The 17,714-nt window shown below is 38.2% G+C and overlaps 2 protein-coding genes across 2 annotated transcripts in view; both read right to left on the bottom strand.

Annotated features, from left to right (window-relative positions):
* Positions 1 to 4,609, bottom strand: part of LOC133530608 (chloride channel protein 2) — a gene marked incomplete at its 3' end in the record, with an annotated part of 137,841 nt that extends 133,232 nt beyond the window's left edge. Inside the window, exon 1 of the mRNA XM_061868594.1 lies at positions 4,417 to 4,609. Coding sequence (XP_061724578.1) covers positions 4,417 to 4,485 — 69 coding nt within the window. The remainder of the gene's footprint in view (positions 1 to 4,416) is intronic.
* Positions 4,610 to 10,893: 6,284 nt separating this feature from the next.
* LOC133530634 (glycine receptor subunit alpha-2-like) overlaps positions 10,894 to 17,714 on the bottom strand; it is a 43,078-nt gene continuing 36,257 nt past the window's right edge. The window contains exons 7-10 of the mRNA XM_061868642.1: positions 15,931 to 16,031; positions 14,423 to 14,583; positions 13,792 to 13,864; positions 10,894 to 13,222 (exon numbers count right to left, since the gene is read on the bottom strand). Of these exons, the coding sequence (XP_061724626.1) occupies positions 13,094 to 13,222; positions 13,792 to 13,864; positions 14,423 to 14,583; positions 15,931 to 16,031 (464 nt within the window). The 3' untranslated portion in view covers positions 10,894 to 13,093. The remainder of the gene's footprint in view (positions 13,223 to 13,791; positions 13,865 to 14,422; positions 14,584 to 15,930; positions 16,032 to 17,714) is intronic.

Here is a 17,714-nt window from a genome sequence, read left to right on the forward strand (position 1 = left end):
TGTGTTGAGGGTACTTAGACAACGATATATATAATATATAAATATTTATAAATACTTAAATACATAGAAAACACCCATGACTCAGGAACAAATATCCATGCTCATCACACGAATAAATGCCCTTACCAGGATTTGAACCCGGGACCATCGGCTTCATAGGCAGGGTCACTACCCACTAGGCCAGATCGGTCGTCGAAATATAGAACAACTAAGACTGTAAAAGATATACTTTTGAACGTGAATTTTAGAAATTTATCTGTATTTGGAAAAGTTATCTGGGATGTCAGATACTTTTGCCGCGTTGTTTCATCCGCTACTATTGATGCTGACTGTACAGTCAAGGTATTAAATATAGACACGGACAAAGTGGCAAAAATATGTATACACGACCTTATTGCCTATAAGTACGGTCGCGTCTGAAAATATCGATACGAAAAAGTGCCAAAAATATGTATACACGACTTTATTTACCCATATATTAAGGTAGTGTATACATATTTTTGGCACATTTTTCGTATCGATATTTTCAGACGTGACTGTAAAGTCAGCTGCAAAAGTATGTATCGAGAGAATTGTCTCATAAATAATATATGGTACTACGCTCTTATTACACTGGAATAAGATGCTATGGGACATATTTTTGAGTAAGATGTGTACACCCATATTTTTACACTTGACTGTACATTAGTGTGTACATCTTTTTGACACTTTGTCCGGGTCGATATTTAATACCTTAACTGTACATTGGTAGTAAAGGCACTTATATGGCAAACACATAAAGTTGCATCAACATATTCAACATTGAGTTAGCAATAGAGATAAGATAGTGAAAGGTACAGAGATGCCCTGGTTTGTATGAGTGGTCTCTACTTTAATTAGTGCTCTTAATTATTCATTCGTACAGTCAAGTGTAAAGGAGAGACTTTGCCTCCTTGTGTGTGTTCTACCGCTTGTACAATGGGCTGTGCTCTGAAGAATTGTTTGACATGATGCCAACGGCCGCTTTCTATCACCGCACCGCTCGCCGTCGGCAGGGTGTTCATCCTCATACCCTAGAGCAGGGGTGGCCAACTTGATTAGACCCAAGATCTCCTGTTTACTAACGAAACCCTGTGCGATCTACCAATTACATACTTCTTGAAACCTTAAATGAAACTGGTCTACGTATTTATATTTTTTGCCTTGCCACGATCGACTGGACTAACAGTCGGTCGATCGCGATCGACCTGTTGGCCACCCCTGCCCTAGAGCCTAAATGGTCGCGCACTGTGCGGTTTAAGAGGAATTTCCTCCCGCGGACGCTCCGGCTGTGGAATGAGCTCCCTGCCGAGGTTTTCCCGAGGGTATACAGTATAGGGGTTCTTCAAAGGCGTGTACAGGTTTTTAAAGGGTCGGCAACGCGCATGAACCTCTGGAGTTGCAGGCGTCCATAGGCTACGGTGACTGCTTACCATCAGGCGGGCCGTATGCTTGTTTACCACCGACGTGGTATAAAAAAAATGCAACATACTCAAAAATATGATCTATAGTTCTTAAAACGAAAGTGGAGGACCCGCGCGAAAACGGGCTTTTCATACAAACATAGTCCTCATTTTCCTCTCTGGATATTAAAATGATTGAAAATATTTTGACACAATTTGTAGTATATCATCTACCGCTATGCTACGTTTGGTTTTATTTCGAATTTTTTGTTATTATAAGAGTTAGTAGTCCTTTAATATATATAGTTGTTTGGGTGCCCACAACACAAGCCTTCTTACTGTGGGGCTTAGTCAATCTGTTTAAGAATGTCCTATAATATTTATTATTAAACATTACACAACAAAAGCACTAAACATAATATACAAAAGATTGCGGTCTGTCAACACGGCATGGAAAGAAGTATGCTAGGAATAAGATTAAATGACAGATGGAGACTGACAACAATCAGGAAAAAAACAAGATCGAAAATAAACAAATGAACACAAAATATAACTAATTGGTTCCCTATATATAGCAAGAGAGGTCAGGGATACCCAAAAATGAGATGGAACGATGATTTCCCACCAACATGGTTAAGAACCGCTCGGAACAGAGAAGACTGGAAAGCTTTAGAGGAGGCCTTTCTCGGAAACCCCGGCAACCTGACTGGTGACAACTAAATCAGTGACATAGTAACACAACAGAACGATAAACGAGTCAGTGAACAAAGGCTAATTCAGTTAAATTAAATTGAAATGAATTTATTGTTGAAAGCTGGTGGATAAAGGTTACTTACATAATGTTTATCTCACTTTCTTCAGATTTGGGCAGTGATAAAACCCAGATATCACTTCGCAATAGATAAGTAACATCACATACAACTTAAGTGAACGAGGAAATGCCGCCAGCATCCTTGGTACAATGCCTCAAGGGCCTCTTTTAGATATAAGCTAGTTATAGTATTCATCTGTATATATCTATTATGTATATTGTTATTGTCAATAAATAGATTTATTATTAAAAAAAAAAAAAAAAAAAAAAAAAAAAAAAAAAAAAAAAAAAACTTAAGTGATTATTTTCAGACTAATAGGAAGTATTCTGATAGATTGAATTTGTTTGTGTATATTGATCATTATTTAAATTTATTCTTCATGAATGTGATGTTGAAATATACTGTGAATTCGGGGTTGTGCTGGAAGGTTTATTTATTATTTATTTATTTAAATATGAAATAAACGGTCATACAAAAAATATTATTACACTTTCTTCTCTTAATCTAGACCTATAGTTTATATAGAAGCACGAAAAGTACCTATCTTCGTTTAAGTTCAGCTATATATTTATATTTATTTATTTTATTTGGTGTTGTGATGGTGTTTAGATGGTCATACTAAACAAATTTCCGCATGGCACTAACCACAACTTCGTGAAATTATCTAATAGAAACCTTAGGGGTTCAAAGCAGATGAAATGGGCCCAGCCAAACCACAAGCCAGATGGTCGGACAATATCAGAAACACGGCAGGGCCGACCTGGCATAGAACCGCCGCATACAGAACAACATGGAAATCCATGAAAGAGGCATATGTTGAGCAGTGGACGCATATATGCTGAGAAGAAGAAGAAGAAGATGGGCCCAGCATATTTTTTCACAGATTTCATATTGGTCCTATGGGAAACCTTGTTCAGATGACTATCTTGATCACAACCCCAAAATCAACCCGTATAGGTATCCAATAGAAATGATTTCAAGGTATATGTTATGAGCATTTTTTGTTTTAACCTTTTGACCGCCAAAGACGTCATATGACGCGCGCGGCTACAGCACAATATCAACCTTCATGCGTACCGATAAGGTTCACAATTATGCGCCGCGTACGATAGGCGGGGCGTTCAAAAGGTTAAGAAAGAATAGTGATCTCTATTAGTAATAAGATATTTTAATAACAAGTATGTAAGTGTCTCTTAAAATAAACCTATATAGGTATAGGTACAGTCTGAAAATATCGATACAAACAATGTCTCAAAAATATGTATACATGACCTTATTGCCCATATAATAAGGTGTATACATATTTTGGCACTTTATAGTTTGTATCAATATTTTCAGGCATGACCGTACCAACACAAAAGTAGATAAATGCATTACTAGTGATAATTTTGTAGTGTATGTCATTGTTGTTTTTAATATGTTGATGCTTATTAATATATGTAGTTAATAATATATGCCTTAATCTCAAATCTGAATATACACTTGACGTTTAAACAAACAAACAAACATGAGTCATTATGATACTCAAACTAAATGAATATGATTTTTTTTTTAATTAGACATTTTTTACATATGAAGACTGAACCCAATAATTTAATTAGAAGTTAATGAGGCAAAACACCACAATTTAAAAAGTTAATATGCATATACTCAAGTAAATATTGCCATATAATTTTAATGATCCAATATGGGTAATGTGTAGGTTTATTACGTCAGTTGACATAAGCAAGTATATAGGTACAGTCAGCGTCAAATACTTCGTAGCAGTCAAAGTAGCCAAATAGTTCGGTACACCATATATTTAGTATGGTGTACCGAACTATTTGGCCACTTTGACTGCTACGAAGTATTTGACGCTGACTGTACCAATTAAGAGCATATGTAATAATAAGGTGCAATTTTAAATAATATCAGTTTTGTCTTACATATCGAAATCATTCAAGTTTAATAAGGTAACGTAGGTAATAGTACAACTTAAAAATAGTTAACAAAGAGTTTATCTTCGCGGCGTACATCTCCGAAATTCGTAATTATGTTTCGTTAAAGATAAGCCAAAGTACTTAATCAAATAGCAATTAAACTGTTTCACACATACCTACGCGATACGTGAACCAGGAAACCGGCATTGTCTAGACAAATACATTTTCTAGAAAATAGAAAGTTTTGGAGCATCGCTAACTTACCAAGGTGTTTTGGTAGCCGAGTCCCGACTCATCGTCCGAAATCTCGTCCTTCCTGTGTATTTCCTTCATTTTGAACAGTCCAGTTTATAGTTTTAACACACAAAACACTGAATTTGCGAAACAATGCGAACGGTGAATCGCTCACTCGCGGATCAACTAAACTTTTTTTTAAACCGCCGGCGATCAGAGTCCGACTGTGACCATAGTGACCATGGTCTGCAGTCTCCCCGTAGCTAAAACAAGGACCGGTCGTCTGTAATAAGTTTATGTAATTGAATAAGCGCGATTTAATGCAAATTGATGCCGCGCTCGGACCGGAAATGTTTATTTACACACGTTCAAACCGACTGTCAACCAGTGACCGACTGAAGTTGTCAAACAAGGTGACAGTTCGCAGTGCGTTTGAAAAGTCCCACTATAGCACAACGTCCCTGAACTTGAACTCTATAACAACCGTTTTTGTGCCTGTTCAATCGGTATTATTATCACGTCATTGATTGATCTGTAAAGTCGGTGTTTAATTTGCTTATGCTATTTACGGAAAATACAATAAAAAATTGTCGCGACAACATACATTCATTCATTTCAGAACGAAACTGAATTTGATTAGCGCGTTACATTCTGCGCGACGTGCGAGTGGGACATGATAATGACTTTTATTTGTTTATCATTTATTCGATGTCTGATTAAACGTTATCACTGTTATCAGTTACAGAAAGTTTGCAAAAAAATCATGTGACTATCTTTAATCCATCGGACTAGTAAAACAATAGGTAACTATGCCGGAAGGATAAGCATCGCCCGTTGCGTTGTGAAAGATTTAAACAAATGTAATTGCGTCCATTGTTTTTGCGGGACATGTTTTTGTAAATTAGTCACACAATTGTAGCACATCTCTTGGTCTCGTCTCGGAGTAATCGAGTCATTATTTTAATGTTCACGGGCATTACGGGCTATGCTATTGAATATTCATGGTTAATCACAGTTTAAATAGAATACGCATTAGCGGTCGTTAACTTTTAAACATGGTCAGTTACACCTGCTTTCTCACAACATTACTAACATTAGGACCATAGATGGGTACTATCTACAATCAACGACAACGTAATAAATTTACTGAAAGACACCTTAGGTAACCTGAGTGACCTGAATACTTACTTACTTTTTAGGGTTCCGTACCTCAAAAGGAAAAAACGGAACCCGTATAGGACCACTTTGTTGTCCGTCCGTCCGTCTGTCTGTCAAACCCTTATCTCGGGAGCGCGTGGAGGTATCGAATTTAAATCATATAATTATATTCAGTTCCACAATCTTTTGAAGTAGTGAAAAAATCAAACTTCTAAGTTTGCGTAAAAAAGTTACGGCTGTTTATGCCGCAAAAAACGTATGTTTCGGTTTTCTCAGTACTATAAGGGTTCTTCCCATTGACCTAGAAGTCCTAGAACTATGAAATTTAGCAAGTAATATCGTCTTACACAGAGAAAAAACTCAAAATTCTACATTTGTTAAAAGTAAAAAATAAATAAGTTCATTTTATACGGAACCCTCGGCGGGCGAGTCTGCTTCGCACTTGCCCGGTTGATTGTCTTACTGACCTTATTATTTTTACTTAATTATTACTTACTAACACCTTATTAATTGGATCTGGGGAACAGCCCTTCCCAGCCCCTTCCCTCCCTCCTCCATTTGAGGGATAGTCACGGCACACTGGCGGCTACCGGACTAGATCAGCTTTGTTTGACCAAAGAAAAAAATTGTGCCAAGCGGCAACCCCTGAGACAAAAGTGCGTAGCATACTTCACTCAAAGAGCATATAATCACTACGTTTTAAGAGACGGGACTTCCTTACTAGCGAGTGGAATCAGTTTGTTTCGCATATCATTACCAAAATATACGACAAAGAACTGTCAAAGAACCATAGGACCAACATAAGCGATTTAAATAGGGTAGTACGCTACACGCTTGTGATTCTTATCGATATCGATAAAATGGGGAGGGTTGAAACATAGGCTCCTGTCTACAAACTTTGTACTCGAAATCAGGTTAGCATCGAGCCCACATTTAAGTTGTATGTTATATAGTGGATAGTTCTTTGAGTGGACTAATATCTGGTCAGGCTTAATGTGGACCCGAACACAGTTTTTAAGTCGTGTTTTTTTTTTTATTAAAAGCTCTATTTTCAAAATGATCTGCACATACATGTTTAAATAAATGTAACTTTTCTATGGGAAGATGTATCAGGTCTTCGTTCCCAACAAATTTGACCCACTGCCTGCATCTGAAAACATACAGCCTTGGACAAACATGACTTTATCTACAGTTTATATTCCAATGAGATCTGCTAATGAGATGATCAACTGATTATTTAGCGCTAATATGCATCTATAAATAATGTTTTTCGGCATCCAGTTATCAACAACCCTTTATCAATGCTCTAACTTTTTATGTATTTATATGTCTGTTAATCATGAGAACCGGTATGGCCTAGTTGGCAGTGACCCTGCCTATGAAGAAGATGGTCCCAGGTTCAAATCCTGGAACGGACATTATTAGTGTGATGAGCATGAATATTTGTTCCTGAGACATGGATGTTCTAAGTACCCACAACACATGCCATGCATACTTTAGTACTAAGTCAATTTGTGTAATAATGTCCTATAATATTTCTTTATTTATCATAAAAACAGAGACAAATTTTCTTACATTTTAGGTTAATATATTAAATAATGACTAGATAAAAAAAATATGTTAACTGATGACCATTAATGCATAAGTTATAGATAAATTATGCATTATTCATATTGGACCAATTAATTATTATTACTCAGAGATGTATAAAGTATCTAAATGTCGAATTACAAAAAAAACTAAAATAATAATAAAAAAAAAATACAAACAGATACAAAAAAATATCTAAAATTATTTAGAGTTGTTAATATCTCTAAATGTCAGAACTAAATGATTTTTATCAAATTACCTATCCTTAGAGATGTATAGAATCTCTAAGAGTCAAAATTCCGTATAATTAAAACATTTATTAGGATAAAAGAAACATACGAGAATTGAATGAGGTCTCACTGTAAATTATACTCAAAAATAAAGTTAGCTTAAACAGACCTCTCCACAAACAGCACCCGTTCACGAGTATGACGCGTATCTCAGCCATCCATAACAAAATAGATATTTGTTCTATTCTAGACATTTCAGTCTAGTGGAATATTTTCTGCATTCTCGTATAAACTGCTTAAAGAAACACATTTAATTGTTTCTATTTTTACACTTGCATTAGTGAGTGTCTAGACCCAAGGTCGTTAAGATTATACAAACGATATAATGTTGAATAGTTTATTTATATTCATTTCAAATTACGTCGAGCTTAGGCAGTTTTACAAAGATAGAATTCTATTTGGTGAAGTATAAATTCGATACGCGCTTGGGTTAGCCTTGTTAACAAGTAGGTATTCTAAAGTTCATATAGATAGCTTTAGTAGTCTCGAGATATTAAGATTTAGCAATGCGACATCGGCATTCCCCCTTCACAGGTTTGTAAGATCAATGAACCCCAGAGCAATTAGAATGAGAAAAATTTACACAAATTTCTCCATTGCAATGAGTGCTTAATTTATTGACCAGCGAAATAAAACGATACTTCAAAACGAATCATATTTGTTATTTAATTTCTTAATTACAACAACTTTTCTCATATTTCCGTAGGTATATGAAAATATAGGTATTATTATGAGCAAAACCAAACAAATGGAAATATTAACCCTTAGAACGCTAATAAGCTTTACGAGGAAAGTGGATGACCACCCCGACACCGCCTTTCCATAAAAAGGTAATCCCCATTTTCCTTTCTGGATATGAGCATTTAAAAAATTGTATGAAATAAGTTTTTCGCTCCTAACTCTTATAATAATCAAAACATCGAAATAAATCTAACGAAGACGCATAGCTATGGTTAATATACATACTGATGTATATTAATGTAGGGGTACTGACCCCTAGTGTAAATTTATTCGATGGCGTAACGTGTCGTGTGCGTTTGCGTTAGGTCTCATTTTGTTACTAATTAAAATTAGTACAAATGGCGGACTTAATGCCTTAAGGCATTCTCTACTAGGCAACCATAGGGCGAAACAGGAATTCTCGAATATGGGTGCAGTGAGAAAAATAATTCCAAATACATAATTATTAGCAATTTCGGATAACTATTAACAAAGGATGTTTTGGATAACCGTTAACCCACGGGTAATTGTGCTGGTAACTCCGGGTTTAACCGGTTAACACCGAGTTAGTAGCTAACCCTGGATGGCACAAGTGACCCTTAAACCTTAAGATGAAAGTGGAAGACCCGCGTGAAATCACTTTTTCATACAAACGTTGTCCCCATTTTCCTCTCTAGATATTAATTATTAACATTATTGAAAATATTTTGACACAATTTCTTGTAAATCAACCGTAGCTATGCCTCTACGTTTCTACTGATTTTATTCGATTATTTTAATTATTATAAGAGTAAGTAGCATTTAAAAAATTATATGAAATCGATTTTCGTTCCTAATTTGTACAATAATCAAAAGCGGCCAAGTGCGGGCCGCACTCGCCCATGAAGGGTTTATGATGTTTTAAAAAAACTACTTACTAGATCACGTTCAAACCAATTTTCGGTGGAAATTTGCATGGTAATGTACATTATATTTTTTGTTTTTGTTTTATCATTCTCTTATTTAGAAGTTAAAGGGGGGGGGGGGACACAAATTTTACCACGTTGGAAGTGTCTCTCACGCAAACTATTCAGTGTAAAAAAAAAATTACAAACCTCAATATCATTTTTGAAGACCTATCCATAGATACCCCAAACGTATGGTTTTAATGAAAAAAATTTTTTTGAGTTTTAGTTCTAAGTAACGGTTAATATACATCAAATCATGTAAAAATATTTTCCATAACGTCAATATCCAGAGATGAAAATGGGGACTACTCTTGTATGGAGTAGCGGCCGTCCCCTTTCCTCTTAAGGGATGACTCACGCTAGAACGATCCGTGTTCGGGCCGAGGCTACCGACACTTCGTTTCACCGGTGGCGCCACTTTTTCAAAGGCGGATCAAGTCAAATGGCGTTCTAAAAGTTTTAATCATGTGTCGAAAGATATAAAGCAGTGACTTTACTGTCTACAAAATTTTCATTGACAATCCACCTCTATTTCAATTTCTCTTTGCTTGTACGCCAAGCCGCAAAATTGCATGGCCACTTTACGAATGCATTTATGAATAATATGTCCATGCCATTTAGCAGCTAACTGTATCTGACAAGTGACAATGATGTTGGCGTGTGAGTTAGGTAAATTATTGTATAGGAATAACGACGGTTAAAAGGTAATAATATTAGTCTGGCGCATCTAGTCTTATTTCTTATGTATTTTTGAGTGTCAGGATTCTAAAACGAAACTACTTAGTGTAAGGCCTGAGTGGACGCTCGAAGCGGAGCGTTCGGCGGGGCGTGCAGCGTGGCGTCGGGCTCACAAGTGATTTGAGCAGCGTGCACTAAGGCCGCTCATATATACGTTTGCATTTGTTTAACATGCACGCTGCACGCCTAACTCGAGCGTCAACTCAGGCCTTACACTTAGGGTAGATATAGGCGAATGTGATCACAGGGAGAATCGAATCAGACTTAAAAAAAAATGATAATTAAAATATTGCTCATGGCTGGCATGACAGGCTAAGAGAAGAGGCGCACGGGGCAATTTTAATGCACCCATATCAATGGAATATTTGAAATCAACGGATTTTTCATCATGATCCCATTCGCCCTGTGATCCGAGTCGCCTCTAGTATAGTTTAATTAGTAGTAGGTACTTAATGTAAGCAATTTTCATTTATTTTATTGATACACTAACTAAAAAGAACAAAGAAAACTGTTACATTTTGTAAGTCACTATCAGAGAAATATTACCGCTATAATAAGTATCAGGCTGACGGCAAAATCTGGGGCCCATTTCTCGAACGATATTAGACTAATATTATTAATCCACGAACTGTCAAGTCGTATGGGTTACCATGGCAACACAGTAATAATATTCGACTAATACCGTTCGATAAATGGGTCCCTGGTGCCTGTAGCCTGTATTCACATTTGTCTATATATGCTATAGTTAAGTCAAATGCTCGCTGCACGCGAAGCAAGTAAAAAAGAGACAGGACGTCGCCCGCTGCAGGTAAATGTGATAGAGAGCACACTACGTATTCGCGTGCAGCGAGTATTTGACTCACTATGTATACTAAAGTATGATACTGACCGTCTAGCATATGAGTTGCGTTCTCGCACGCGAGTCCATACTTGAAGTCGCGCAAGTTGTATGGAGTCGCGTGTGAGAACGCAACTCATGCTAGCAAGTCTGCTGTGCAACTTTTACTATGGGACCAACCCCGGAAACGCGAAAAAAAATTTAGTATTATTCAGCCCGTAAATTATTGAAAAATGAAATGATTTTTTTTTATTTCAGACTTTTTCAAATCCATATTTTTGTGCATATTACTATATGAGCGCCTGACTATTTTTAATAGCATCTATCCTCGTTTTCTACCGGAATATTATAGATTGTACCAGTTTTCGTTGCTCTTCGTTACATAATGACCAACTTCGTTACGGGACAAGCTACTTCAATGCTGCTTCCTGAGTTTGCATATCTTCACGTAAGTTGCTTAGGGCTAGGGCATCCGCTAGCTAACGCGGGTGAACTTCGCGGGCGCACGCGCGCGGGTGCCATTACGTAAAGTCGAACGCGTCCGCGCCAGTTATAGCGTTGCTCATACTTTTCGTTAACTCGCTCACCGCGTCGTACAACCGCGTTAACTAGCGGACGCCCTTAAAAAAGTCATCTGACGGATCATATTCTTAAATCCAGATCAAAATCATAACCTGTTAAAGCCTGACCAGTAATATATGATCACGCGCCATATTGCGGAATTTCACTGGAACTAAAATTTTGCATACTAAACTGAACTGTCACCCTATACATGAGAATAACAGCGCCCTCTTGACAATGATCCTATATTTCTGGCCGGGCTTTAACAGGGATCGAAAATCGGTATTGTATGGGAATGAAAACGGTATTTTTTCGTTCTTTATTAATTATTTCATTTCTAATTGGGCAATTTTATAATACGAAGTAGTTATTAAGCTGAGTGAAGACCTATTAGCACAAATTTCTGTTCCTTTATATATTAATTTGTGTATGATGATTTATGTTCTTTTTGTGCTAATAAACTCTTTTTATTTTATCTAAAAACACAACTGAGTCCTACATTAGGCGTATATAATAAACCGAAATAAATGGATATTTCGAAGTATTTGTCAAACACCGGTTCCGATCCCTGCCTGTATTAACAATCAGGGGGCTTACCGCGAACCACGTTCGACGTGTTGCCTCCCTGTCACACTTATGTGCGAATTTACAAGTGCGACAGAGAGATAACACGTCGAACGTGGTTCGCGGTAGGCCCTCTGAGCACATCTCAGTGTACGAACTTAGTGTCTCACGTCCAACTATATCTTCTATATCTCACCGGGACACCATGGCGTCGCTATCAGTCGCCGGCCACCAACAAAATGTATACTGTATATGTCGGCGCCCGATTGTAAAATTTTCATTTTCATTCATTTCATTTTCACTATCAATAGGAGCCTCGCGTAGCGATTCACGATATGCAATTTTATGAATTTCAGGAATTTTATAGGCCTATGGATGGTATTTCATGTGGTGTCCGCTTGGTTACGCAACTGATTGAGCGGCGCAACCAGTTTCGACACGTGCATTCATCACGACTGGCATGGAAGAGCCGTCACGTTGGTTGCGCCTCCACTAACTAGTGGTTCTGTGAGCTCTAGACCTCGTGAGCAGAACTTAAAACTGAATAAATGTATAGCTCCGCCTTTTGAAAAATATCCAAGAACAGATTCGACAAAAAAATCTATTTAATCATCGATGCTCACAAAATTTTACGAGAATCAGCGGAGAATTACGACCTGTAGAGGAAAACATCCGGACATACGAAAGCATTTTTGTTCAAGCTGAAACCTTCGCGAACGTTCGGTTAATTAGTATGGCGCTGCATGCTGTCTTTCTTTTCTCACTCGGCCACCAGCCGCGCTGCCTGTGATTTCCTTGTTGGCACTGGGGCGATTCTGGTGTCTAAGTATGGTGGCTCGATTTGGTGGCGCGATATCGCCCAAAATGTGTCAGCTCTTGTTTGCGCAAACAAGCGGACAGCACACTAGGTGAAATCCTCCATAGAGTTGTATACATTTTGTTGGTGGCCGGAGACTGGTTGCGACGCGTTAGTGTCCCGGTGAGATATGGCCGTTAACGGCGCGTTCGGCGTGCAGCAGCATTGGGCCGAGCGACCAAACGAGCGACTGCTTCTCTTGAAATGCCAATTTCTTGAAATAAATACATTTTTTTAATTTTGGGCAGCGTGCACTGAGGCCGCTGGCGTACATTTGCACTTTGCATTTGTTTAACATGGTCGCAGCGTAGGACGTAGGCGCGTAAACAATAAGTAGGTTAGGTTAGACAACATAAGTACAGTGCGCGAGTGATTCGCCAGATGTGAACTAACTTGCCGAGGTTTGCCCTACAGACAGATCGACAACTATGTTACAGTTGGGCAGTCAGATGTACTGCGCGAAGTGGATCCAATAGGTGGCGTTCAGAACTGAGAAGAGAAGAGGAAAGAAGACGCGCGAGAAACGGTCTATGTTGATCGCGCGCATGCGGGCTTTGGCGGCCTCGGCTGGCTCCTGCAACAAACACAGTCACCGTTACAATACACCAAACTAGGTATGAAAATATGATAGTGTCAATTCCATACTTTAATCTGAATATCTTTGCAGTATTATGTTATATGTTAGACGTATTCTAACATCACGAAACGCACGGTCCGAGCGTGTGACGCTGGACGCTGAACTGATAGGCACACAAACCCCCTAGGGGACCAATTCTGGGTCTAAAAACCTCCCTGGCCACGGGAATGCACTTCTTTTTTAGCCATATATTAAAATTTTCTGCCTCTCGCATCGCAGCTAAGTAAATTGTGGAATGAAATGTCACCTGTGGTATTTCGGGACCGTTACGACCTTCAAACCTTCAAAAGGAGCGTGCTCCCATCATCAGGGCTGGCTAAGTTACAATCCTTCTGGCGGTTCATTGGCGACAGTAATTGCTTACCACCAGGCTATTAGTTTGTTCGTTTGCCTCCTATATCCATATCATTAAAATAAAACGCGTGATGGTCGGTGTTAGCGTCCAGAGTGCCCGCCCGGAGCATGCGTTCCGTGGCTCTCTAGGTAATTAGTATTAAAACCTATACCTTTGGTTTTCCTGCGCCATCCCCGAGCACAATGTTCACCAGACAGTACTCCATCAGCGCCATAAACACGAACCTGTCAACCAAACAAAGTATGTTTCTATCTGTTTCTGTATACTAATTAATACTAAAAATGTTATACGAGTATGTTGTCTTTGTCTATAGGAATTTTCACAAGTAGTTTCTAGCTTTCAATGTCTTCAGAGGCAAAGCAGTATTCAAGGTCCCCTACTTAATTAACTCCTACTTAACTACCCGCACTATGGTCTTGTTTATCAACTTGAATGTTTTGCCAGCAGTTCGAATAACTTACGAAGCTACATGCTACATGCTAGCCAAGCTTTATCCGAGACCATGTGAACAATTCCGTTCCCGAAACGTTGGAGGGAATTTTAAAACTTAAATACGTAATTAAGTCCCAGTTTCGTAAATGTGTAAATATCGTAAAGGTTTAAAACAGGGTTTACTTACACATACACCGTACCTGTGATTTGTGCTGTGTTGATAGAGTGACGTCACAGTACTCACACAGTGCAGACGGACAAGAAGGCATCCACGGCCTTCAGATAGGATACGGGCGGTAGCTGTGCCTGTGACTTATGCTGTGTTGCTAGAGTGACGTCACAGTACTCACACAGTGCAGACGGACATGAAGGCGTCCACGGCCTTCAGATAGGATACGGGCGGTAGCTGTGCTTGTGACTTAGCGTGCTGTGTTGATAGAGTGAGGAGTGACGTCACGCCGAGCGTCACGCGCGCTGGTGCGGCGTCGGGCTTTATCCAGAATGACACCCACTGGAACCATCCAATAAACATTTTTTAAGAGAGTAGTTCTGTGATTAAAACCACAAACATCGGACGGCAGGATACGTCTTACGAATGGACGAGGCCGGAGTACCCAAACGCCTTCTAGAAGGCCGACCGGACAGCCGCAGAGGTAAAACCAGGCTCAGATAGTTGGACGGCGTCGAACAAAATACAAGGTGCTTGACCAGGTTAAGGCCCACCAGCGGCTGTAATGCCTCCGATGATGATGAGTTCTGAAGTTAACGTTGTCAATGCGTTTTGTAAGGGCTAATTGCACGTTCCAGAGTTAGCCAACTAACTCAGAGTTGACAGTGTCACTTTATGTATAAACGGAAACTCCGAGTTAGTTGGCTAACCCTGAAACGCGCTAGTGGCTCTAAGGGTTATTGTTGCCCAGAAGTAGGTAAATTCATCATCACATTATGATGTATATTAAGTAATTGTTACGTTTCACCATAATTATGTATATTTGGAATTACATGTGCTTTATAAAATAAATGCTTATTGAATTAAGATACTGTAAAGACACTTTCAGTAAGTATGTTCACGACCTAAATGGCGAGCGTTGAGCGGGGCGTGCAGCGTGGCGTCGAGTGTCCAAGGTATTTGATGAACAGAGTACACTGATGAGCTCGCATTTGTTTGCATTTGTTTAACATGGACGCCGCGCTGCACGCTCCGCTGATCGGTCCGCTTGAGCGTCCACTCTGTACACTAAGAATGACATAAATAAAATTGTCATTCTTCAATTCATTCGAGTTTTCTAATTATTAGGGTTCCGTACCAAAAAGGTACAAAAGGAACCCTTATGGTGCGACTCTGTCCCTCCGTGAGTGTGGCCCATAATTTCCGAAAAAACAACGCTAACCCAGACACATTGAAAATATTATTAAATTTTTTATTAAACATGGAAAATACCCAATAGGAAGAGGGGGCCAAAATTCTAAGTCTAGTTGGGTATCATTTGAAAGAGCTCAAATTGTACATTCCAAAACATTTTTTCTTTTTTTCGTAGTGAAAAAAATGATTTATGCAGGAAAATGTGAAAAAAAACCACCCCCCCCCCCTTATTTTGCCGATAGATGGCGCTGTACACATTTATACTTAGTATAGGCACTTCTGTTCAAAAGTCTTTCGACTTTATAAGTATAGTTAGGTACACGAGATAATTTAAAGTCTGTACGGAACCCTCGGTGCGCGAGCAAAACGAACTCGCACTTGCCCGTTTTTTTTTATTATTTTATTCTAATAATTACACTGGCAACTGATAAAAATATTGATAGAGTCTAAACCTGCATATCTATGTGTACGAATAGAAATAATATAAAAACTTACCGACATAATAACGATGAGGCAGGTAGGTATATAAGTGTTGAATAAGTGGTACCCCAGCCGACGCTTCAGCTTAAATATCACCTCCAGACACGTGAAATTGCCTGTAATTAGAATAATAACAAATTAAAAACACTTGCTATAGTAAACACACTTGGTATAGACAAATCCTGTAAAATAAGTATTTATCATCATCAGTGTTTAAACACTGGCAACATTTTACCATAAATAAAGGCCATAAGTATAGCTGCTAAGTTTTATGTTTCATTGGGTTTTCTTTATTTTAAAATTAATGGCGCCATACGTTCCATGACTGGAGCATGAAAACATAGTTTTTATTCGTTAATAATATTGAAACCAATAGGGTTGTTTCCAATTATTTGAAACGCTCGTATTACGTTCTATATTAACTAAAAGTTGCCCTAAAATTCAACTTTTATACCAAAAACGGCTTTAAATACTCATATGTTAAATTATCAAAATATATTTTGACAGATGCTTTCGCGCCCAAAACGCTGTTTGAAAATTGTGTGACGTCACAGTTTACGGTTTGACACATAACTACATACGCACGTAGAAGATGCGAATTGTCAACTGACATTTGTCATTTGTTGTTTATCGCCTAACTGTCAACAGTGTCAATCCGAGAGTTGTGACGTCATCAGAATCTTCAGTGACGTTACGAGTTTGGTCACGTGACGTGTGCCAAAAGGTAGGGTAACAGCACCAGTGGCCAGCCAGGGACCAGTAGTCAGCCTTTTAAGTCGTTTATTGGTCATAAATATCTGGTATATTCGATTAAACAAATCGCGAGTAGTCAAATAGGAGCTCTGATTCCTTATTCGTTAATACGTAACGCGGCAGGTGCGGTGAGGTATCGGGGAGAGGAAATATACTCGTTCATAAAGGTGATGTTTGTTGACGAGAGCTAGAATGTCATGTCCGCCATATTTTTTACTGCACGTGGTGTTCTTTTAACGCGTGAGAAAAAATATGTTTTAATATAAAAAGTTACTGTTTTTTGTTAATGATGGGTTTATTGGTTAGTTTATCTATTAAATTGCGTTATATTTAAATAAAAATATCAATATTTAACTTATAAATTGAGGAGGTTGACCACTGGATACCACTTTTTTACAAAAAATCCAGTGCCCAGCCTCCCGCGGCTGACCTTTGGGTTATTAGTTATTTTTTTTATTTTCGATCCAATACGACCGTTAGGACCGTTACATTTACATTTTCAAATTTAGTTAGGCATGTCTCAGTCAATTTAAAGTAAAACCCAGTAGTCAGCCGCATTTGAAATAACGTTTTAATGCGGCTGACCACTGGGTTTCACGGATCCAGTACTCAGCCATTATCTTCCTTGGTACGTCGCTGCCAAATATTATGAACTTTAACTCATTTAAATAAGGTTCAAAGGTGTGTGTATACATACTTTTGTTGAGAAATATTCCAATATCTAACGGGCCCCTGCACGGGTTTCACCAGCATTTAAACCGATTTTAAAAATAATGAATTCTATTAAATAAACAGATTCATTAATAAAAAATAAGAAGATAAATACAGTGTTTATTAGTTTGCAAGAATAATTTTAAGCACCTATGGCCTACAAATTTCGTGGCATGATAATTGTACTTATAAAAGTATAGGTACCTACCTATACTCTAGCTTCCTACCTAGGAATGATAAATATTATAATATCGTTAACTTTAATACAAATAATAGTGTTTTTTATTTCATTGTTATTAATAGTTTATAAAGGCTGAGTACTGGGTACACAAAGG

Source organism: Cydia pomonella, chromosome 23, assembly GCF_033807575.1.
Source record: "Cydia pomonella isolate Wapato2018A chromosome 23, ilCydPomo1, whole genome shotgun sequence".
Lineage (NCBI taxonomy): Eukaryota > Metazoa > Arthropoda > Insecta > Lepidoptera > Tortricidae > Cydia > Cydia pomonella.